The sequence below is a fragment of the Falco cherrug genome, chromosome 1 (genome assembly GCF_023634085.1).
Source record: "Falco cherrug isolate bFalChe1 chromosome 1, bFalChe1.pri, whole genome shotgun sequence".
In the NCBI taxonomy this organism is placed as follows: domain Eukaryota; kingdom Metazoa; phylum Chordata; class Aves; order Falconiformes; family Falconidae; genus Falco; species Falco cherrug.
In genome coordinates this window covers 78143330-78166184 of record NC_073697.1, presented here as the reverse complement: position 1 = coordinate 78166184, position 22855 = coordinate 78143330, and the positions used below count along the sequence as shown (strand labels likewise).

Here is a 22855-nt window from a genome sequence, read left to right as displayed (position 1 = left end):
AGATACCTCATACTGAAGCAGAAAGATGAACTGCCTTTTATCAGTGCGATTTTCTTCACTGGTTATAAAGGAAGCTAAGCAGAGCCACGAGGGGTGCACAGCCCAATAATTACTGCAATGTGCTGTGCAAAGGGAAGAGCATAAGCAAGAAGCGAGCCAGCCTGCAACACCACCTGGCCCGCTCACTAGAAACACAGCCTCACACCCGACAAATAGAAGGCTTCAGCTCTATCTGTGGGGAGATAGAGGGGAATGTGGTGGTGGCCATGGAGGCAGAAATGAGCATTCACAGGGAGAAAGAAGCCTAAGGAAACAACCACCAATCAAACCACCAGTGATTTAATGCCTCTGTATTTCACCACCGTTGTACAAGGTGCCAGGATGATTCCTTCACAGGTGCCGAGTGAATGCCAGTCCATGCATGGTGGTATGGACCATGGTATAACTAGCCAGAACAACAGACTCGTGAACAGAAGTACATATTCGAGATACTGTCTTTTTGTGTGCTGTACAGAATGTTAGAATTTATTTTAATGTAAATCCTCAGGGTTTTTTTTTTCAGAATTTAATTTTAATTGCTGTGCTATGCATGATGGCACTGAAAATAAACTAAAGGAGAATAACAGACGCAGGGGAGTATTGAAGTACTTGGCTTTTATTTTCATTTCTAAATTACAATCGCATCATTAGCAACTAGCTGGGGATGTGGTAACAGGAGGAAAAAGTACAGAAATGCCCTACATACAGCTAAATGAATTTAGATAAGTATATGAAACCCAACATGGCTTTCAAATATCATAGTTATTGGCAGGGGTTGTGAAAGATCAGAGTATCAAATCATGGGAAAGCCTGAAGTGGGTTTTCACATTTAGTAAGATGACAATTATTTCTATACACAACAAAGCCAGTTCTCCTTAGGCAGAATAATAAGAAAGAAAAAACGCTTAGCATAAGCAAACATAGATCCTTTGGAAATATGCTGAAATGGGTACTGCTGACTTGCTTTACGACTTCAAGGCTCCTTTCAAGTTTTCCCAAAACATCTCCTGCCGATCTTCACCACGAGGCCACTCAAGGTAGGTCTTTGTGTTCATGATCTTGCGCAGCTTGCAGAACCTCCTGGGAATTGCTTTGCTCTGGATGGGCTCCAGGAGGACGAGAATCGCCGCATCGTTGTTCTCGTCAAAGAGGCGGAAGTGCGAGAAGTCCAGCTCGTATTTGCACCACTCGCTCTGCACAAAGTGCTCAGACAGCACAAAGAGCGTCTTGTGGCTCTTCTCGATGGAGTCAATGATGTTGTCCACAATCCACTTCCCGGGCACAAAGTCCCGCTTATGAAGGCAGAGCCGGAACGGGGGGCAGGCCTGCTCCAGCTCCCGCACCATGATGTTTTCCACCCAGTCGGAGTCATTCTCGCTGTAGGAGACAAAAGCGTCGTAGCAGATGTCCTTTGGCGGGGCTCGCTTGGGCTTCCGCTTGGCTTGGAGCCATGCCCAGGTCATTCGCAGGTACCAGACCGCGTGGTACTTGTAGCCCACAGCCACGAGCACGAGGATGACCAGGAAGACCACGGCGCAGATCAACGACACCACAAGGGACCTGTGGCACTCCATCAGGGAGAGGTGCACAGCTCCAACCTGTGCCCCTCTCACCGCCAGCGGAGAGTCACAGATGTACTCATCCGGCCACCCCACCAGCACCTGGGCTATCTCAGCCTGGTGGTGGATGAAGGAGAGGAATTCACAGGAACAGATGAAGCTGTTGTCGCTGGCATCCAGCAGCTCCATTTTCTTGAAGGACACAAACTCTTCCTTGGACAAACCGTTGAGCTTGTTTCCTCTGACTGATATAACCACTAAGTTCGGAATGGATATGGCACCAGGCAAGGTCTTCAGCTGGTTTTTGGTGAGGTACAGCTCTTTGAGAAAAGGTAGTTGCAGTTCAAACCCCCTCAGGTTGTTAGCGCTAACGTCTAGAACTTCCAGCGTTGGGGGAATGCAAGCGGTGACCTCAGATATTTGAGTGCTGGAGAGATTCAAATATTTCAGGTTTTCTGGCCATTCACATACGTCTGGCATCTCACCAAAATTATTTTGACTAATGTCAAGATTAATCAGTTTGGGTAGACGAGTTACAGAATTTGCAGTGTTTTTCAGAGATTTTAGAGAGTTTTCACTTAGATTTAAAGTTTGCAATGAGGGCCAAGCACCTTCACAGATTGTCTCTTTTAAACGATTATTTACAAGCAAATTGTCACTGAAGTCTAGATACAGAAGTGATGAAAAATGCTTTGCAAGTTTGCATGCTACCATGAAAACTCTGGAACTTGCAATGGTGAGTCTTTTTAGTTGGTTTATTTGTGACTCCATGCCTTCCAGGTCAAAAAACAAATGAAAATTCTGAATTACTATATTTTTTAATGATACAGTTTCAACAAAACTTTTCCCACTCCTTGCGATTTCTTTGATATCCCATTCTCCTTTCCCATCAAGCACACAATCAATTGCCTCTAACTCTACTAAAGATGTGATGTCCTTTAGTAATACTAGTATTCGGCTCATGTATTGATCTGTGAATGAAGCATCTCTAAATGTAAGTTTTTGTATCCTAAAAGGAAGCGTAGCATTCTGCACCAAGGTTTCTTTTTCAATCTCTAATCTAATGTCTCTCACTTCTAACCAAGCGACAGAGTGGAGAAGGTCCCTGATAATCGCTGAGAATACATTAGTATTTCTTATGTTTATGATCATGTGATTTATCTTCTTAAACGATTTCAAACTTCCTGGCTCGTACTGACTGAGGTTGCCACCATCAATCCACAGTTTGTCGAGAAGCGCAATGCCCTCAAAGTTCCCTTGCCTTATCGTGGAGAACCAGGGGTTGCCCAGGTGGAGAGAGCTCAGGTTTCTCAGGCTAGAGAAGGGGGAGCTTTCCCCCAGGTCTCTGTAGGAATTCCCTTGAAGGTGGAGGTGCTGGAGTGAAAAAAGCTGCCCAAACCACGCAGGGTACAAGTAAGCCAAGCTGTTATTTGACAAGTCCAAGAGCTCCAGTTTCCCGAGGGAGCGAAACGAGTCCGCATCTATGGAGCTGATGTTGTTGGACTGCAGCAGCAGGGCTCTCAGGTTCACAGCCTGCTGCAGGTCCTGGGACTGGATGTGCTTTATCCTGTTGTGGGCCAGGTTTAACACTGTGATTTTGCCCGTGAGCCCTGGGGGAATGAAGTCCAAGCCCCTGGCAGAGCAGTTGCAAACCTCAGTGGCACCGCATGAAGGACAAGCCTGCTTCAGCACTTGCTCTTCAGAGAGGTTTGCAGCGAAGATCATGTAGATAGCCCACACTTGCCAATTGTGTGTTGTTCTAGATTTGTATTTCATTTGGTTGAACATTTTGCTGTAGGAAACAGAAAGGAGAGAAGTTAGTGCCAATTTTTAGTTTCGAATAGCAACCAAAAACCGTTGAAAACCTATGTGATTTTATTAGGAATTTCAGGTTCAATTTTTTTTATTCTAAGAGTTATCCTGTAACATCAGTCTTCCTCTCATACTTCAGCTGCTCAGCCCTGCAAACGTGGTGTGCTACCTAGCTGTGGAGTACAGCCAGATCATGTCTCGACAGTCATAAAGGATCATTTTCAATGTCCTGCCTTTCCATATGCGCATTGGCTACAGCTCTCACCTCTAACGCCTCTCACATCACGCCTCCTCTCAGCCATGAAGCTACAGCTGGACGTCTCAGCCCTAAACAGGGGAAGATGGTTAGATCATCAATGATCTGGCTGAGGGGATGGAGCGCACCCTCAGCCAGTTTGCAGACGGCCCCCAGCTGGGTGGGAGTGTTGGTCGGCCTGAGGGCAGGAGGCTCTGCAGAGGGTCTGGGCAGGCTGCACCGATGGGCCGAGGCCACTGTACGAGGTTCCACCAGGCTCAGTGCCGGGCCCTGCCCTTGGGTCACAGCAACCCCCCGCAGCGCTCCAGGCTGGGGGAGAGTGGCTGGGCAGGGCCTGGGGGGAAAGGGCCTGGGGGTGCTGGCTGGCAGCCGGCTGGGCAGGAGCCAGCAGGGTGCCCAGGTGGCCAGGAAGGCCGGCAGCGTCCTGGCTGGTGGCTGAAACGGTGTGGCCAGCGGGGCAAGGGCAGTGACCGTCCCCCTGCGCTCGGCACTGGTGAGGCCGCACCTCAGGTACCGAGTTCAGGTTTGGGCCCCTCGCTGCAAGAGGGACAGGGAGGTGCTGGAGCGTGTCCAGGGACGGGCAGCGAGGCTGGTGGGGGGTCTGGAGCACAAGTCTTGTCAGGGGGGGCTGAGGGAACCGGGGTGTTCAGCCTGGAGAGGAGGAGGCTCAGGGGGACCTTATTGCTCCTACAGCTGCCTGAGAGGGGGTTGTAGGCAGGTGGGGGCCGGTCTCTTCTGCCAAGTAACAAGCGATATGATGAGAGGAAATGGCCTCAAGGGGAGGTTTAAATTGGATATCAGGAAAATATCTTCACTGAAAGGGTTTTCAAGCACTGGAACAGGCTGACCAGGGAACTGGCTGTGTCACCATCCCTGGGGGTATTTAAAGGATGTGTAGACATGGTGCTTAGGGACATGGTTTAGCGGTGAGGTTAACAGTTGATTCAATGTTCTTAAGGATCTTTTTCAACCGAAATGATTCTATGGTTCTATAGCTGTGCAATACTATGCTTCTGAATGCTCACAGCTTTGCAGCATCAGCCTGCCCATCTAGCACGGCTACCCCGCAGGCAGAAGCCTGAACAGACCGTGTCCCCCCTCTCAGCCCTTTGAGTGGGCTGTGGCTTCCAACACCGCAAACTTTCCTGGAAGAGATTTTGGGGTCCCCCGTATGGAGTCTCACCAGCCTCAGAGCTTCTAAAAAGCCCTGTGTAGGCTTCTGGCACACCCTTTTACACACTGTGTAAGCCATTTACGTTCTTTACTGGAAAGGTAGAACAAGCTGATATGCAATCAAACAAGTCTATCACTTTTTTTCTGTAAATCAACACTGGTAACTGATGGGAATTGGATGTTACTGCCACCCTATAAACAGTGGATATAATTAGAATAATACTGATTTTAATTTACAGAAAGGCTGTGTTTCCTGCCGCGGGTGCCAAAGAACATTTCACCAGTGGTTACACCAGAAAATAAGTCACTTGGTAAAAGCTCACAAGCTGCTGTAAACAGTTTCAGTACTGCAGATGAACAGTACCCTCAACTCCTGAACAAGCAGAGAGTAAACAACTTACCTTGTGTACTGCATCCTGTGTTTCAGCCTCCTCGCGTGCTGATCATGTACTCTGGGATCCAAGCAGTCACTTCATATCTGCAATTACAACAAAAGCTGGAAATCCTTTGGCAGGTCTGGTGCAATGACAGTCCTGGAGTGAGAAAACATTTCAGCCTGTACTCTTCAAACAAAACTTGACAGTTTCCCCATGTCCTCCAACTACTCAGCCAGTGAGGCACACCAGCCTGCACAGCTTTGCTTTAATGGCTGCTCCCCTAAGGAAACCATGGCTTCTGAAGAGTTCAGCACTGTCCGGCACACATGATGCTGCCCTTCAAACTCACATTTCAACCAGTTCTATCGCTGCTGCTGACTGAGGACACAAAAATGAGCATAGGTCATATTTGCACTTTCTTCGTTGCAAGATGAAATTCAGTGGCAGGTCTCTTCCTTTTTGTCAGTCGTCCATCACTGGAAAAGCTGATGCAACCATTTTGCACAAGTCATTCTTTCACAATCACTTCCTTCAGCATTAAGTGCAGAAATAGTTCCTATGGAGAACAGCATTCACCTCCCTGTATCTTTACTTTTGATACTTATTGTTTGGTATGCACTGGGGGGTTGTTAACTGTACTGAGCAACAGAACATCTCAGCACAGCCAAATTATTTTGTTGTGTAGGTTCTGTAAAGTGTTATCAATATATAGATTGATATATATATTATATTGATATAAATGCTGGAGTCAAATTGTTTAGTCAAAGAGAGTACTGGAAAACACTTAGCATCATTTCATTTCCTAGGACACTGCAGTCATATGTAATCAACAAATAGAAAATGCATAAGAATGGGATGATATGCTGTCTGAAAAAGATGACACAGAATGAAATAAAGTACCTCTCTGTAAACATCCAAGGCAATTTTGAGAGGGGAAGTTTGATGATATTTGTTTTAGCTTGACTGAATGGAAACACACAGTTGGTCAAATGGCCAAGCATGCTGCATGCGTGAAGGAGCAGGGAGTCTACCTACCAGCTCTGAAAGGAAAACCCATGACATTCAAACCCCCAGCCTTCTTACTGCCGTTTCTTTTCTGTGCACAGAAATTGTGATCTGCTGCCCCCTTGCACCAAGAGGTACCTGCCTTACAGCAGACAGACAGACTGACTCCTGCCACCTGCCAAGTGTCAGAGGGCCCATGGTGGCATCTGCATCCTCAAGGGTGGTAAAGCCCAGGCAGAAGCCAGAGTGCATCTCATAGCAACTTTCAGTTCCACTGCGCTGAAATTAGCGTTGCACATTAGGTTAACAACTTGACGCTTTCCAAAAAAAAAGAATTGAAAGACTGAGATACCCTTGTATTTTCTGCCTGCTACAGAGAATAGATGATAAGCATAACCGCATTCTAAAACAGAGACAGAGCAGCTATGGGACACAGCAAGGGAGGGGAATAGTCTTTTTAGTGAAGGAATGTCATCAGCTTCCCCAAAGCTACCTCTTCCCTCTAGCACCTCTCTGCAGAAATCGTTATTTTTCTTCAACAGAGAAGACTTTCAATTTTCGAAATGTTTAAAAATGTTAATTCTGAGGTTGATGAAACTCATTCCTAGAAGTTTTTGTCATTAGAATTGAAACTCCTTAGTAAACTTAAATGTAGTTAAGAAGAGCTTTGGAGAAGAGTAGACCACATATGAAGCCACGTACTTCATTCAATGTGAAACGAGCACGCTTTTCTACCTGTTACAGCTTCACCACCATGCGTTTGTGGAAATTCAAGGTAGGCACCAGCTATTTTTTCAGAAGCACTGACTTTCTCCTAACATCCAGGCTCAGCCCACTCTCATCATGTTTGTGAACTGGGCCAGGCTTCTGGTTTCCCTGAGAAAGGGAAGACCAGAGCAACCCTGCCCACCTTCCCATGCCGCAGCCCACAAACCAAGCTGTTCAGCAAGTTGCTTAAAAAGCCAAGAAATCAGAGTGGGACTTCTGCTGGTTTCCTTCAGTAGGGAAAAAAGTCAACAAGCAGCACAACTTCTCCTCTCTCATTTCAGGTCAATTTGTCAGGATTTATCAGGTTATCCAGAGTCAGGAAGGTCCGAGGATGCTCAAGATGGACAGAAATGCCCTCCACAAGCTGCCCCACACACAGAGGCAAGGTACCAGCCACCTGCCTCCCAGAGGATCAGCTTCCAAATTGAGCTCCAGCCTGGACTCAAAACAACATCTTTCGAAATCAAAGAGTCTAAAGTAGGAGAAAGCTGTTGTCTTTTAAGATGAGAATACCATTCATCTGCTTTTTCTCCAGAGTAGATTTCTCCAGCATGTTTAACACTGAACGAAGTTGCACCTTGTGGGTGCTTTCTCTACTCCTCCAACTTTAATCTATGACTATCCTTCCTCCTTTATAGTCTTTTAAAAAAGGTACATGCTTCCACTGGTGCCAGTACATTACTTTTTCCCAGCAGAAAGGCACAGATGTGCATCAAGCCTGTGCTTTTGTAACTGCAGATGTTCCAAGCAGAGATGCCACACAAGCCTTTGCTGGCAGATAGGGCTGAGACAGAGCTGGTCAGCACTTTTGAAGCTCTCTTCCTTTAGATGTTCCTGTTCGTCAGAGAGCAGCTCAAGAAGCACACGCTTTCTTCAGCCAACTCTTCCCCGACCCCCAGCTACAGCCCACTCAGCATCCCGGATTCCTGTGGCTCGGTGCTGGGTCCCTGCGTTGCCTCTGCTGGCAGAGGGACAGGCTCCTGCCACAGCCCTCCTCCATTAGTAAAACCCTACTGCTGACAGGCAGGGCAGCGACCAGCGATGGGCGACTGTATTAGATGGGTGTTGACCAAAACAGAATTAGAAACAGAGACAGGTGTATGTGGCACAGAACCCCACAAGGAGGGACTTGATCAAAAACCATGAACCATGTGGCAACACTGGTCCTCAGTCAGTCTGCCACCAGAGTTACAAGGGTTATTTCACCATTGTATTCCCACTGTCTCCTCTTTCTGCATCTGTGTGGTGTTACTCAGGGAACACAGCTTTAAGATCAGACCCCAGTTTTAGAGCCCTGCAGCCTCTTCCCCCCTGCCTGCCAGAGGCACCGACTTCTCCGTCTCTTGCAGCATCTGGGCATGTCGCACTCCTTAAAGCACTTCCCCTTCCCAGTCCCACACGAGAGGACTCGCAGCCTGTACACTCCCTTCCTCTGTTTCTTCCTCTATGTCAGCATCCACACTCAGCTGCTTTTTGCTTTTTTTGCTGAAAAAAGACAAGCGACCAGTGCAGAAGGGGCCCAGCCCAGGCGACACCCGCCCCCAGACCCCGGCCTCAAAGAAAAGGCAGAAGCAGTAGAAAAGGGAGGGAACTCACAAATCCATTTGTCAGTCTGGGACACGAACAGAAACGCTTTCCAAATCTTTGCAAGCAGGGCACAACTGCTTCCTGACACTTACCCTTGGTAACTGGGATGTGTTGGTGTGTCGGCTCGGCCGCAGTGGTGCCAGCCCAGCACTCTGCTCTTAAGCCCCCCTGGAAACGGATGGCAAGGAAAAATGGTCAGATCTGTGTTTGCAGTCTTTGGAGCAGGAGGTATAATACTTGTGTAATTGAAAGCAGAACGGCTTGGCATCCTTTCATGGTCCTGGAAGCAGAGCCTTGGCATGTACTGCTGGTGCCTGTGCTTTAATCTGACTTGCAGGGCTTCGGGTATTCATGTTCGAACTACAACAAAAAGAAACATTATAATGAAAAATAAACAATTTTAACTTTGTTGTGTTCTGTATCAGGCTTAACCTTCCAGCTGCTCAGTCCCCTGGTTAAATCTTCAGACTGAAAGTTCCAACGCAAAGGAGCAGATTCCCTTTATGTTCCTTCTGGACTGTCCTTGCCCTGCTGCTGTGGCAGAGGATGATGATGCTGTGTAAGAGGTTACTCATTCAACAGCCAGCCTCTGCCAAGGAACCAGGGCCGTGGGGTTTTTTTTGACCATCTCCTTTCAGGAAGCATTCAGTTGGAATAACATGACACTGATTTGCTACCTTAACAGGGAAGCAGCTGGCAGGGGAGTTTGCAGGCTAAGACATCGAAGCTTGTTCTAATAATATGGAAAGTTTTGTTTTTCTAGGACAGTTACATCAGCACGACTCGACAAAAGAAAAGACCTCATTGCTGCCAAAATAGTCCTGGTAGGGGCCAGGATGTGCACGGGGGAAAGGTCCGTCTGGAAATACATCTGGTGGAGCGTAACTTCCTCCGAGCACCACCCAGGGCTTCCTGCATCCCTGCGGAAGAGGTCCAGCTCCCAGAGAAGATGCAGGGATGGGAACCATGCATGGAGGCAGGTGCTCAGGACCCATAAAGAGTCTGCTCAGAGCAGCCTTGACTTCGGCTTTTCTTACAGGCTAGCTCGCCTGTACCAGCCCTTATACTTCCCCTACCCATAACCCTGGTTCTCCACAGGCACTCTGCAGCCTAATCAGGCTGCGGGACTCAGGAACCTGAAACACAAACGTCACAGCACTGGGACCTTGGAGGTCAGCCCAAACGTACCTCTCACCACCTGAGCAAACGGGCTCCCAGTTGACTGCTGCTGGGCATCCATCCGCTAAAACAGACATAATCTGGAAATCACATTTTCTTTTAATATATTTTCTGCTATTTTCATACTACTAATTGGTTCTACATTATCAACATACAAAGCTACTTCAGTTTTTTGGCTGTCTTCAGGAAATACCTCTGGGTAGCCTTCCAAAGTACCGCTCACCCAGTATTTTGAAGAACTTCTTTTCTTTGCTCTCCATCTATCACACTCTTGTTGTGTCCATCAGTTTGCTGTATGCCAAACTATATGACAGAGGTCATCTGTTATGCAGAGGTATTTGGAGACATAAGACATATTTCCAGTTTTTAAGAAAATGAGGTGCCATGCCTATTTCAAAACAAGGATTTTGCAGGTTTCCAGACAGAGCCACAACCACCCTGTGCTCTGGCCACCCAGAAGGCACCAAACCTGCCCATGCTGAGGCTGTGCCACCCCCCAGCATGTCCCCAGCCATCGGGACCGCTATAGGTGCCCCAGGGCTGGGGTTCTCAAGTACCCTACAAGGCACAGGCTGGACTACGGGGGCTCGGGAAGAGAGAGGAATGGGATCTCCAGTGCTCACTGTTGGACAGCTTCTGCTTCATTTCAGCTCACCAGGAGAGAAAATATCCTGTCACAGCCCACCAGGTGCAAGCCATCACTGGCAGGCTGTTGTGAGGAAGTTAGGGTTTAACATCCTGGCACTGGAATTTCCCGTAAGGAGGGAAAACTGCTTTGCTCATCTCCAAGGATAAGGTCCTTTGAGAGAGGCTGGGCAAAAGGACACGCGTGTTGGTGCACTTCATTGCGGGAAAGGTCCAGTAAACCTTGTCTTGCCTTGTTGAGAGAAATGCATGGATACATGTCTTGTGCCTAGGTCTAGCTAGTGCTAATACACTGAAATAAGGGGGTTGTTTTTTTCTGTTTATTTTTTTTCTTCCTTTTTTTTTTTCTTTTTATGTAAGGGAAACATTCCTGGGAATGGGACCAAGTCATTGCAGAAGCAGCTAGAGTTTGCTTCCTGTATGGAGGTGGAAAACACTGTGCTGGGATGCAAAGATACATATTTAACTGCTTGTTACAAAAAAAATAATAAAAAAAATAATTGTGTTTAACAGTTGGGCAAGAATCTGAGCAGGAAATGAAGCAGATCATTATCATATGCCATAAAAATATCAAGATTTTTGTATTCATTCCACAAAAGACAACGCCAGGATATATTCTGCACAGGTAGTTCAGGCTTTGCATTCAGCTTCTGCCTCTCTCTGTAGCTGTTGCCATGAAATATTTCAGACATGGCAGCGCATTTCAGAAAGAGAAACCAGTCCATTCCAAATCTTTTCAGTTATTCAAAGCATCAGAAGCTTTTTCTTCAGTGCAGGTAGTTCTCCTGATTTATCGCCTATCAAAACTCCATAGTTTTAAAAAATAGGAAAATTCTAATGACCTATTTTCTAGGGGTTTTTTTCACTAGAAAAATTACATGTTTCATGAGTTTCTTGCAGGGATTATTTCTATTGTGTTCTTTTGCAAGTGTATACTTTTTTTAAACCAACGTTTTAGAAGCTTGAATACAGCAGTTGTAAACACTCATGAAAAAATCATTTTTACTAAAAATGAAAATCCTGATCATACAACAATGTCAGTATTTGAAAAGTGTGTGTTGACTCCGACAGAGCCACCAAAACATCTTCAAATAATTAGATATTTCCAATATCTGACTATTCTCTGACTTTCCAGACTTGAACATGATTGAAAACAGGCATCCCAAGCTGATTTTCAAGTACACACACAGCTATTTTAATAATTCCTCCTAAATTATCCTCAGATTGCACTTCTTGCTCATCTGTAAGTTTTCTTCAGTGTAGCAGTACCAGCTTAGCATTGATGGATTCAGAACGGACTGTGTAAGTCTTCTGCCTGTGCTGCAAGATGCCTTTTTGTCTTTTTTGCAAAAGAAAGAAACGCCCCATACTAGGGGAGCAGCCCCCAAAACAAGGTGCTTCCTACTGCTGTGAAATACCCACGTTTACAGACTTCGAGTTGAATTCCTCTCTAACATCCAAACAAAGTTACCTGGATATGCCACGTAGAGCATGGCTGAGCCTTGGCAATGCAGGTATGACCAGGATGGTCTGGAGACGCCTGTGGCAAGCCCCACCACAGCTGACCATGCTCGCCCAGAGCAGTGTGTTTAGGCAACAGCTTCGATGGGAAATGATTTGCTTTCTTCAGGTTTTGTTTCAACCCAGCGGTTTCTGCCATGTCACGGTGTCCGTTTGAAGAAAGGGAGCAAAGGCTGGGCAGCAATGGCACTTGAGAGGGAATAGCTGTTTCTTAGCAATATCCCATTATTCCAATAATGATAGTCCAGAAACATTGCTGATGCTGTAGGCCTTTTAGCATGACTTAGGAACTCCAGCAGACACCAAAACCCTAGTGCAATAGGTGATTGCAAGCACAAGGCAACAGAAAACCCCCACTCTTCACTTGAAAGCAAGTAGGCGACTTACACAAAAATTGCAACAGGGAGTTGTACTAATGCTAAGAAGACTTTTGTAGAACTCTAATAAGTATAGGATGCATGGTAACTCATGCTTACACGAAGTTTGCTCTCCCGTTTGCAGATTTTGGGCAGAAGAGTTATCAAAGGAAGAAGAAACAAAGGAAATACCATAAACAAAAAAGCAGTAAAACCAACCAAATTTCATCTCAACAGCTGGAATTACAGGAAAAGAACAGATTGGTTCAGAGAGAACCATAGGGTAATAAAATTTGTCTGCCTCACGTCTGCTCTACTGTGGGGAAGATCGTCAAATTAGATGCACTCTCTTACCTTATATCAATTCAGGTGATATTCTTCCAATGCTGAACTCATCATGAGGTTTGCACCTGTGGGCACAAGATGATCTTTGTTTCTTTGGGTCTTAGCATCCAATCTTTAACAACTGTTAGCCAACAGACTGGCCACCTGGTTTGTTTTCAGCTTATAACTTACACAAGTGTCAGTATAAAGATTCTTTTCTATTTATAGAAATTATGTTACATTTTCACTTCTTTCATGTGCTATTTTTATGACATCATTTTACATTAATTTCCTGTATGTTCCATGATTAATAGTTTGAATAAATTTCCTTTAAAATCAGCCTTTCTGAGTACTTTTTTTCTCTGGGGCTGGTTCCTTGAACTCCTTGTTCCCATCTCACAGCTGGGACTAAAAGGTCAAGCAAAGCATACTGAGGTGCACAACCCCCTGTTGAGAGGACTCTCTCCGTCGGCTCTCTGGTGTCTCCGTGTTTCCATTTGACAATGTCCTCTCTGATGTTTGCGAAGCCTTCTGGTTGAATAGTATCTTACAGGGGTTGCTAACAAAAATGCAGTGAGCAATGGGAGAAGGGATGGATAAGGTGAAAGCTGGCTGGACTCTTCTCCCCCACTGTTCAAAGGGCTAAGTTTTTCCCTAAAATAAGTATTCCTCACACTTGTCATGATGAAACATAGCCTATGAGTGAGTATGACTTGTTCCCTGTTTCTGCAGGTGGAGAAATCCTGTCTCCAGGCTGGGAGGCCCCTTCTCTTTCATGGGGAACTCAGCAAGAAGCTGGCAAGCTGGTTAGCTGGACAAAAACACCCCTGTGAGCTCATACCTACTCACCAAGTAACAGGACAACATCGATACCACTGACTCACTCTGGGTAAGTCAAGCCTGCAACTGGATTAAGGGAGAAGGGAATATTTCCATCCGTTTTGGCTCCTCCTGCCAAAACAGCCTCCTGGCTGTGAAGGAACCACTTTGTGCTCTGCTCTGCCTTTTACTCCTGCTAGGAAGTCCCCAAAATACCCCCCTATCCCCTAGGAATGCCACCGATCATAAAATAATCCCTCCCCTTTAGCTTTCCCTAACTCAGCTGGCACAACACCGGCTGGACGCGCTGCCAAAGCTAACAGGCAGGCACATGAACCCGTCTTCTTGCTGGAGAGCCTTTCCAGACCTGCCTGAGCTTTCTGCCCGTGGCTGTGTACAGGGGCAGGTTTGTCTCAGGGCGATTCCTCGCAAGCCTGTCCGCTGGGAACGGCAAGCCAGCGCCTCGTCTGAGAGGGCTACGGCGCTCAGAGGCCGGGGAGCAGCTTCGCCGTGCGGCCGGGTGGCTTTTTCCTTTGCAGCTTCGGGTGGTTTACTTTGGCCGGCTGGCTGTGGTAAACATGACACACCACTGAAACCAGGAAGTGCCTGGAAATAAATAAAGAAGTTACGGTTACTAACAGTTCTTCCTCGGGCCTCCCGAGAATTGGCCTTACACGGGCCAGATCCTACCATCCCAAGAGGAGGAAAAGCGGCGCGGGGAGCTGCCGGGGGCGCAGGACACCCCCAGCTGGGAGGCAGCCGGGACGGGGGGACATGCCGGGGGCCAGCAGTGGCTCTGCCTGCCTTGCCCATGCCTGGCTGCACAGGCGTCTGGAAATCGGGAGCAAGCTCCAGGCTCAGGGAGATGAGGCGCCCACCACCCTGCCTCGCGCCTCAGAGGCTTCCCTGTCCTGTTTCACCCTTACAGTTCTGCACTTACTGCTCCAGAGTTCAGCCAGGGGTTTTCCTGCCCCTCCGACCCTTGCTTTTCCCTATAATTTTTCAGCATGAAAGAGAACAACTTTGTAGATAAAGCCGTGCCTTTAACAGTGTATTTACTCTCTAATTAGATGGACCCCTACTGCATTTTAAAGAGGAAATCAGACGGCGAAGGCGCTGCGGTGCTGCAGGGCCGTCTGTCTGGGTAGGGGCTTGAATCCAGCCCTCCTTGCTCTGTTCCCCCTCCTCCAGGGCGGGAAGCCAGAAGACGGGACAGGCCAGAGACAGCGAGATCCCCCAGCTCCCCATCCCTACTGGTGGCCAAGCAGCTGAGAGCCAGGTCGCTGCAGGCGCACACATGTAATGGACATTTGGTGGACAGCAGGACGAGACCGTCCCTGCGTGCAGAGACACTGCCTTTGCCTGACTCTGGAATGCCATAATCTTCCATCTGAGAGGCTGCAGCAGGGGGAAGTCACCGAGACAAGCTGTCACAATTGCTCCTTTTCCTACGATAAGCACGATACATACAGAAATTCAGGGCAGATACCACATGATTGCTTTGGTCCCATGGCACAGGGGATTATTTTGGAGCCAAAGGACTCCCTAAACCTCTGTAAATGTTCCTACAACTGAGATACAGAAGAAAAGGAGGTGCTACTTTCTACTTTTCTGGATGTTTTCTGAAGGAGCCAGGTGATTAGGAACCGGACTAAGCCTTGCAGAAAAGGTAGGCGGGGAAGATATGAGCGAGAGCTTAACCCCAGGACACCAGCAGAGGTGGCTGGCACCAGCTGCACTGAGAAATCCTGAGCATCCTCAGATGCAGAGCCAGAAGCCCAACAGGAACGGTGGTATCTAAACGCCAGGGCCTCCAGGTATGAGGTACCAGCCGAATACGGGACACCTGAGAACAAAATGCTAAACACTTGCATGTCTAAAGGGGCCCCAGGATCCAAAAATTTGGTTAAGTCTCTTTCTTGGTTGTCCCTGACATAAGACTGCATTGCCTAATTCTTAAAGCATATTACAAATATCACTAAATGTGACTTGCTGACGATCTACCTACCAAAAGAAAGCTGACCTTCTTTCCTTCTTTCTTTATTGTAGGAGGTGCATTAAGGTCTAATGGGTAAGATGGAATTCAAAGAATGAATCCCTGCCATGATTTTTTTGCACCATTTTCAGAAGTGACATTGACCTCCAGCTTCTTGCATAGGCCTTCTGGAAGCTCGACTCCAGGCCATTTTGATGGGGAATGCAGAAGAAAGATATCATTACCAGATCCAGAGGTTTCTTAACTGTGCTCTATATTTCCATCTCCACCACCAAAACCAGGCATTTCAACCAAGCCAAGTAAAAGGCTGAACTCCTTAAAAACAAAAAACTACACACATAACAAACGAAAGAAACAGAATCCCATGTCCTGGGAAGCCAAGCTTCAGGAAGGTGGAAGGAGCTGAGCGTGATGGTGCACACAGCAGCATTCCCCTCTGGAAGCACGGGGTTCAGCTTACAGCGCAGAGCACCGAGGCGCAGGAGGGAGATGGACTTTCAACCAGTGTTCAGTGTTTGTGGAAAGCAGAAGCAGCTGTTTTGCAGGCGCACTAATAAAAGTTGGCATCTTGCATAAGAGCAACTTTTAGCTCAACTGTAACTCTAAAAAAGTCTGGACTCCCAAAGGTTTATCCCAGCTGGGGAAAAGTGGTCTCTCCTACACTCAGAATAAATTATACAACTGGAAAACAGTTTTCAGAATAAACTGTACCACTGGAGAAATCAGCAGTTTGAGCAGCTGGCACACAATTTTCCACCTGCTGCTGGGCAGTGCTGGAGCTCCGGTGGGTTTGGTCGTGTCAGGCATCATACGTACAACGTGTCCAGAGACCACATCGCAGCACAGAGCCAGCTCGTACCAGTCTAAGTCAGGCATGCTATGGTCCGTCTCCTCCCTGGCTTTTTCTGGGAGTTAAAGCAGATACCCACGAGTAAGCGGATTGATCTAAACATGAGGGAATGCTGACATACTCAGCCCCTTGAGGGGACCTGGGCAGCTCAGGGGCTTCCTACCTCTTCCTGTCATGAAACATTCCTCACCAGGCCCTCCCTCAGACCGCAGACTTGCAGGCTTCTCTTAATATCTGCAGTATGTTCGAGGGAGCGCTGGGTCCACAGTAGTAGTAATTTAAAAAAAAAAAAAAAAAAAACAAAAAAAAAACCACCACCAAAAAAACACCAAACCAGAGCAGTCATTAGGCTTTATTCACTGCAGGAATACACGGGGGAATTCGAAATCGGCAAGTCACTCCCATTACTGTAAGGATATATTTGGTCTGTCATCTATTAAAACGCATGGCTGCATGTGCCTGGCAAGTGTTTCAAAGTTGTTCTTTTGATCTTTGCAAAGATAAAACTGTAATATTTTTGTAGGTATACGACAACATTAGTTACTGGACTAGTTAAAAACCACTTAACTTTTGAAACTGGTGCCATCTGTTTCCTATTTTTATTTATAGAACTCAATACTCAGTCTCTTGAAGACTTATCTAACTCTCACTGTAAGAAATATCAGTGATGCTTTGGCCAAGACAGCTGAACTCCTGCTTTACAAGTCTGCAGATGAGGCTGATCAACTGACACAGAACTACTCAGACAAGAGAAAACAAGAAGGACAGAAGGAAGGCCTTGTAGGAGCCTTTCGCTCATCCCTCAAGTCAGCTCTTCAGAAAGAAGAAGCCTCAATTAGGCTTCAGGCTCCTCTGTTATGGAAAATGGCATATGAGGTTCTTGCAAACAAACCTGAACATGCAGCTCATCAAGCTTCAGTCACGTAAGTCACTCTGGAGGATGCTAACAGGCTTATGTTTCACTAAGGAAACTAATAAATAAGAGTTAATGAATACTTTATAGCTCACTTAATGATTCTGAAGCATTTCTTTAAACCGTTACTTGGTCCTCAACAAACTGTGTGACAAACTTTAGTCCTTAAACTGATAAATGATTAAAAACCTCTGAAGTGAACAAAAAGGTTCCTTTCTCAGTAACAAAGCCAAACCAACCCTTCACCAACCAGTGAATGTACAGGCCACCTATAAAAAACACAAAGATATTTCTCCTTAATGATCTTGTGAGCTGAGGGCTTCCAGAAGTTGCACATTGCTGTAGGGTATCAACCTGGGTCATGAGGTTCGGCTATTGCAAGAGAAACTCTTATTCTTGCCTGTGAACCTTGCTCAGAAAGCAGAAATACTTACAGGCAGGAAAAGCTTGTACCACCGTGAGCTCAGCCCGTGCAGGCTGCCCACCCCAGCACGTGTCCTAGCTTTCTGCTTGTCATCAGGAGTATCCCACCCTGTAAGCAGCAGCAGACTCAGGCCAAGCCACGCAGAGCTGCGATGTTCAAGGCTGCAACCGAAAGCGTAAGCAGACCCTGCAAGCCAGGAGAGAGGGAGACCAGCTGCACTTGCTGTGACGTGGTGGTGGTGAAAGCAGTAGCAAAGTGCCAGGAGAAAATTGCTCAGCCGCATCTGTGCTCACTGGAGTGACAGTGTGGGAAAATTGGACAACTGAGCTTTGATTAAGCAGAAGATACCTACGGTCTGATTTCTTGCAGCCCTGGAAAGTGCGTTTCAGGCCAAGGACACAGAGCTGGGAAAAACTGGAATTGAGTACTCAAGGCCATTTGGTGAGTGCATGGACTGAAGGCCGTACTGCCAGTGGGGGCCTGAAGGCAGGCATGGTGTGTGCCTGATGTCCTTAGCTAACAGGAAGGGGTGGTAGGTGCCTAATTAAAAGCTAATAACCGAAGGAGGAACACAAGCTGTGATTGAGCAGAGGCTTTCATCAGCAGAAGTAAGGCTGGTACCTCCTCCGGTTAACAACTGCTTGCTGCCTGCAGACAGACCGATCGACCCGCAGGCAGCTCTGGAAAGAGCAGATCAACACAAAGCTGCCACCGAGCTCCAGAACCAGCTTAGGCCACAAACTGTGGGTTGCATGGCTCAAAAGCATGGGGGGGACCCCAGGGGGAAAGAGAGCTTTCTCTTTTTCTCTTTCCTGTTTTGTGGAAACAGGGTGGCAATGAGGTCATTTTCCATTCCCTCCCAAGGTCCACGCACCCCATCCTGGAGGTACGCACACTGTCGTGGGCCAGGCTGGAGGCAGGTAACCAGCCTGCGTGCGAGCCGCTGGAGGAAAGCCACCAAGGGGCTGCCTTTCTCGTGCAAGCACCGTTGAGTAGAGAGCAGTAAGATCCCACCACCACACCACTGTCTCACAGGTCTGAGGCGAGCAGCGGGAAGGTTACGGTGTTTTCTGCTGTTTCTGCAAGGTTCCCTTATCAGTTTCAGCATCTGGTTTGCGCCCTTCAGCATTTCCTACGCCGCACTGCAAAACACCTTTCATCTAACAAGGCCGCAAATGGAGTGAAACATTTCTCTCCCTAAATCAGAACCAGCAATCGTAGCAGGTTCTCACAGGGTGTTGGTGGCCAAGCACGTCACCGCAGCACCTCAGCGCTGCGTGAGAAAGAGGTCCTTTCTAGTTCTGAGGCAGCCCCCACCACAGCACCCGCTGCCCCCAGCCTGCCTTCCACGTCGCCACCCCCCAGCGCCGGCGCGGGCCCAGCACGCAGCTTCCCGCACATCTGGGCTAACGAAGACGTGCGAAAGCCTCAGCTTCCCTTCACAAATTGTACATTCAATCGAAATTAAAACCAAACAAACGGCTCCCAGCGAACTGAGCGCTTTGCCAGCATGGCTGGAGGAAGGAGGTCTGGCAGAGCCTGTCCCCCCGCGGGTACGGCAACCGTACCCCAGAGTGTGGCAGGGGGGCTCGTAGGTATGGTCTGTCACCTCAAAATCACCACATGGGAGCTGGGTTTACTGGAGAGGATGGGGGCTTTTTGGTCGCTCATGGAGTTGACATGCTCCTTCCAAGAGATGTATACATACGTATGCACTGAGTTGCAAGCCAAGCCTAGCTGCTAGTAGTTTAGCTGACAATGATTAAATAACTGGTTTATGCTAGATGAGAAGCTTGTCCACACCAGCTAGACAAGCTCATCTGGCACTGGTTCGTACTCTGGGGAGGCCCCTCATTCCAGGCCAGCATGGTCCCCGCTTGAGCAGGTTGCTGGCAGCCTCCGAGCAACAAAAACTCCAGAGGGATGCACGGGGCCGCAGGGGAACACCAAAGCACCGTCACCTCTGGACAAGGCTGCCAAAACTCCAAACAACCCCGGGGGCAGCTCCCACACGGAACCAGGGGAGCAACAAGGAACGGCCGCCCTTCAGAGCAACCTCGGAGTGAGCAAAGGCTGGAGAGGTTGTGCTGCTGCTGCTGTTGTTGTTGAAAGCAGCAAGAAATGAAATACAGCAGAGGTCACAGAAAAAACAAGCCACATGGTGTGCAACTCACAGTGACGAAGGAGGCATTTTTGTCAGACAGGCACGGACCGACAGCTTTTGCAGGAAAACCCGCTCCAGAGAGGGAGGGAGGAGCAGCAGCAATATTCAGCTTTCAGCAGCAGGGGAGCGCCTGTGTCCGTGCAACAGCGATGAGCTGCAGAGGCGGGTGGGAGCTCCCAGGACCTCAGCTGCAACAGGGCCTTTTAGGGCTGGGACAATAAATTGTTGTGCTGTTGTCACTTGCCCGGGCTGTGGCAGAGCCCAGCTTGCCCACTGCCTCCCATCCCTCCGCATCCCCCGGCTCGCAGGGACAGGGTGCATCGCGGAGCCTCTGCTGGTACAGGACTGGGCAAGCGCCCCAACGCCAAGGGGCTCCTTCTCCAGCTGGGACACCTGCTCTGCCAGCCTCCCGCCTGCCAGGAAGGCAGGGTGAGCACTGCATTGCCACCAATAGAGAGGACGGCCGCAGCAGCCCCGGGGAGACAGTGAGCCCTCAGCCCACCCAAAGGCACTGCAGAGGAGGACGTGGCGAGCCCTGCGCTGAGCCATTTTCCCTCTAGAAGTGTACGGATGGACTGAACAATGGGATGGGGCAACCTAAGGCACAAGTAAAACGTGCCCATGGTGACAGGGAGGAGCTGCTGTGCACCTTTTCCACAAATTGCTGAAAGCAAGTAGGTGAGGAGGGTAAAAGATGGTGGTGACTCAGTGACTAAGAAAAATAAACAAGTGTTCCCTGAGGCTGGCAGCGATGAAAGCCAACGCTGGAGGGCCATGCCCAACCTACTACCGCAAAGGCCAGCCAAGAGCTCACCTGGCAGGATGACGAACGTGGTGCTGGCTCTGCAGGAATCTCAGTGCTGCCAAGGCCGCGGCTTCCCGGGCGGCACTGGGGCTTCTCCTGAGCCCGAGAGAAGTTGGGCGCTGGAGCTGAAGGCACTGCCAGCCCCAGCGCAGGTGGGGAGCACCTCCCCAGCTTCCTCCCCTTCCGCCTCTCCAGCTGACTCAGATGGTTGACAGCTCTCTTTGATGATCTCATTTGCCCCCTGGCAATCAGATCTCGCAGCTGCCCTAAGAGCTTTCAGGCTCATTCCTGCAAGCGCAATAGCAAGCCGATTGCTGGTCATTGCTCCTTCGAGCGGCTGCAACAGTCCTGCACGCCCAGGTCCAGCTGCAGGAGCTGTAGGACAGACCCAGCAGTTGCCATCACGCTCCTGACATAGTCCTGAGAGCAACAACCGCGCTCCGACGGAGCCTGCCTTCAGGAGCCTGCCTCTGCCCACACGCCTCGAGCCTCCCAGGCAGCATCCAGCACCCGCAGCGCAGTCTGGGCAGCCCGTTACCCCAAGCAGTTTGCACCCAGCTCCCAGGCCAGACGGGTGGCTTCTCCCTGCAGAAGCAAGCTCAGCACCGCATCTGCCCCGCTCACCAAGAGACGGCCCCAGCAGAACGCTGCTCCCTCCTGTGGGGAAGCTGCTTGGGATGCTCCTCTTCCCTTGGCTCTCCAGCTTCCCGCGGTGAGGGGCTTGCTGCAGCCTGGTGAGGCTAGGGCAGCTGAACACCCCTGCACGGGGTGCTGCCTTTGCCCAAATGCTGTCTCTCATACGACCTATAAACCTTCACAAAATGTACCAGGAATATTCCCTGGCTCCAGGGTGGGAATACTGGACCAACCAGGCAGGCTTGGCCAAGATGCCCTCTGCAACTCAAGGACAGCGGTAGCCTGGTACCCCCAGCTCCCAATGCACACGTAAGAAGGCACAAACCCGCTGGGCGCGGGGAGCAGGTGTAGCTGTTGTTTCTCCCATGTCTCTTACAGGGAAAACACTGAATGTCCCCAGTTCACGTAACATTTGCGCTGTGACAGAAATTAACATCGAACATGGGGAACGGCCCGTGATTTCTCTTCCCCCTCCACCACCAGCCCTATTAGTGTGAACTGCACAAGCTATTGCTCTTTTATACTAGCATTTTTGTTTTTCCCTTTGCGCTTTTTAACATTCCTTGGGTTAACCGAGAATTTACTTTGCTGAAATTTCTCAAAAAAAAATTCTAAAAATGGTACCATTCAGAGAGATCCGTGAAACTTCTGATCCTGCTATAATGAACTCCTGACACAAGGCAAGAAATTAGGAATTATTTTGATCAAGACTATGAGATACCTTTAGAGCAACCTCTCCCATTTCACTCCAGAATTATAATCATTTTGGTACAAAGAAATACACAGTAGAATTATTTATTTCATCCTCCCCTTTACTGTAGGAAGAATGATTTTTAACCCAGCCCAAATTCACTTGTATTCAGTGGATTGCTAATTAAGATACAGATGTCTCCTGATGGCAGCAATTATTCCTGGTAACCCTAATGAGCTTGTTACATTCCTTAGTTATTGTTATGAAAAGTTATATGAAATACTTTGCCTAATACTACACAGCTCCCGGGGGAATTACTTCTTGATCCGTTCTGGTTTGATTAAAGAGAATGATTGTTTTCTTTCTTAGCAATATTTCTCAAGTTGTTTGCGGTTCATTTTCTTTGTCTTTTGCTGGCACTCTAACAACTCTAACCAACTTTTTCAGAGAGGTTTTATTTTCCAAACATTTCTAACGTTTTTTTGCTCTCCCTGAACTCTCCGGTGTCTTTGCTAGGTTTATTGCAGGTTTTTTTCCTCTCTCTTCCAGTGATTTATTCTGCCTGGAACATGTATGTTACTTACAACAGGGACTTGGTGCCAATCAGTACGCTGTGGTTTTGTTGCTACGGTTTGCTGCAGATATAAGAAAAGCATCTCCTTACACTGGTACTTGAGGAAAAGCTTCACTTCGGTGCACGGAAAATACAAATCTCCAAAAACAATTAACAGAATGAGCTGAGTAAGCTAATTAAGCACAGTGTTGTACATCCTTTCTTCTCTCCTGTGCCTTTGTACATCAAAAATTCAGTGAACATGCTACACAACAAGCAACATTATCCAGGGAATAAAGAACTACATTGCATTTCAAACCAAATGATGGCTTTTTTTAAAAAAAACCCTCGTGTTTATTGTGTTCGCACTCCCACTCTATTACTCCTGAAGTCTCCTGCCATA

General features: G+C 48.1%; 1 protein-coding gene across 5 annotated transcripts; it reads right to left on the bottom strand.

Annotated features, from left to right (window-relative positions):
* Nucleotides 1-637: 637 nt before the first annotated feature.
* On the bottom strand, nt 638-20881 carry LOC129734115 (toll-like receptor 2 type-1). 5 transcript variants are annotated; one of them, XM_055725442.1, is made up of 6 exons: nt 20582-20881; nt 13788-14026; nt 12632-12687; nt 8669-8936; nt 5241-5372; nt 638-3390 (listed from the first exon to the last, which is right to left on the bottom strand). In XM_055725442.1, the coding sequence occupies exons 5-6, from the start codon at nt 5252-5254 to the stop codon at nt 1005-1007; spliced, it is 2400 nt and encodes a 799-aa protein (XP_055581417.1). In that variant the 5' UTR covers nt 5255-5372; nt 8669-8936; nt 12632-12687; nt 13788-14026; nt 20582-20881; the 3' UTR covers nt 638-1004. The 5 variants fall into 5 exon arrangements, with proteins under 5 accessions (XP_055581417.1, XP_027657479.2, XP_027657482.2 ...); XM_027801678.2 differs by having other exon boundaries at nt 5241-5317; XM_027801681.2 differs by lacking the exons at nt 8669-8936; nt 12632-12687; nt 13788-14026; nt 20582-20881 and adding an exon at nt 3676-3737 and having other exon boundaries at nt 5241-5703.
* Between the last annotated feature and the right edge of the window lie 1974 nt (nt 20882-22855).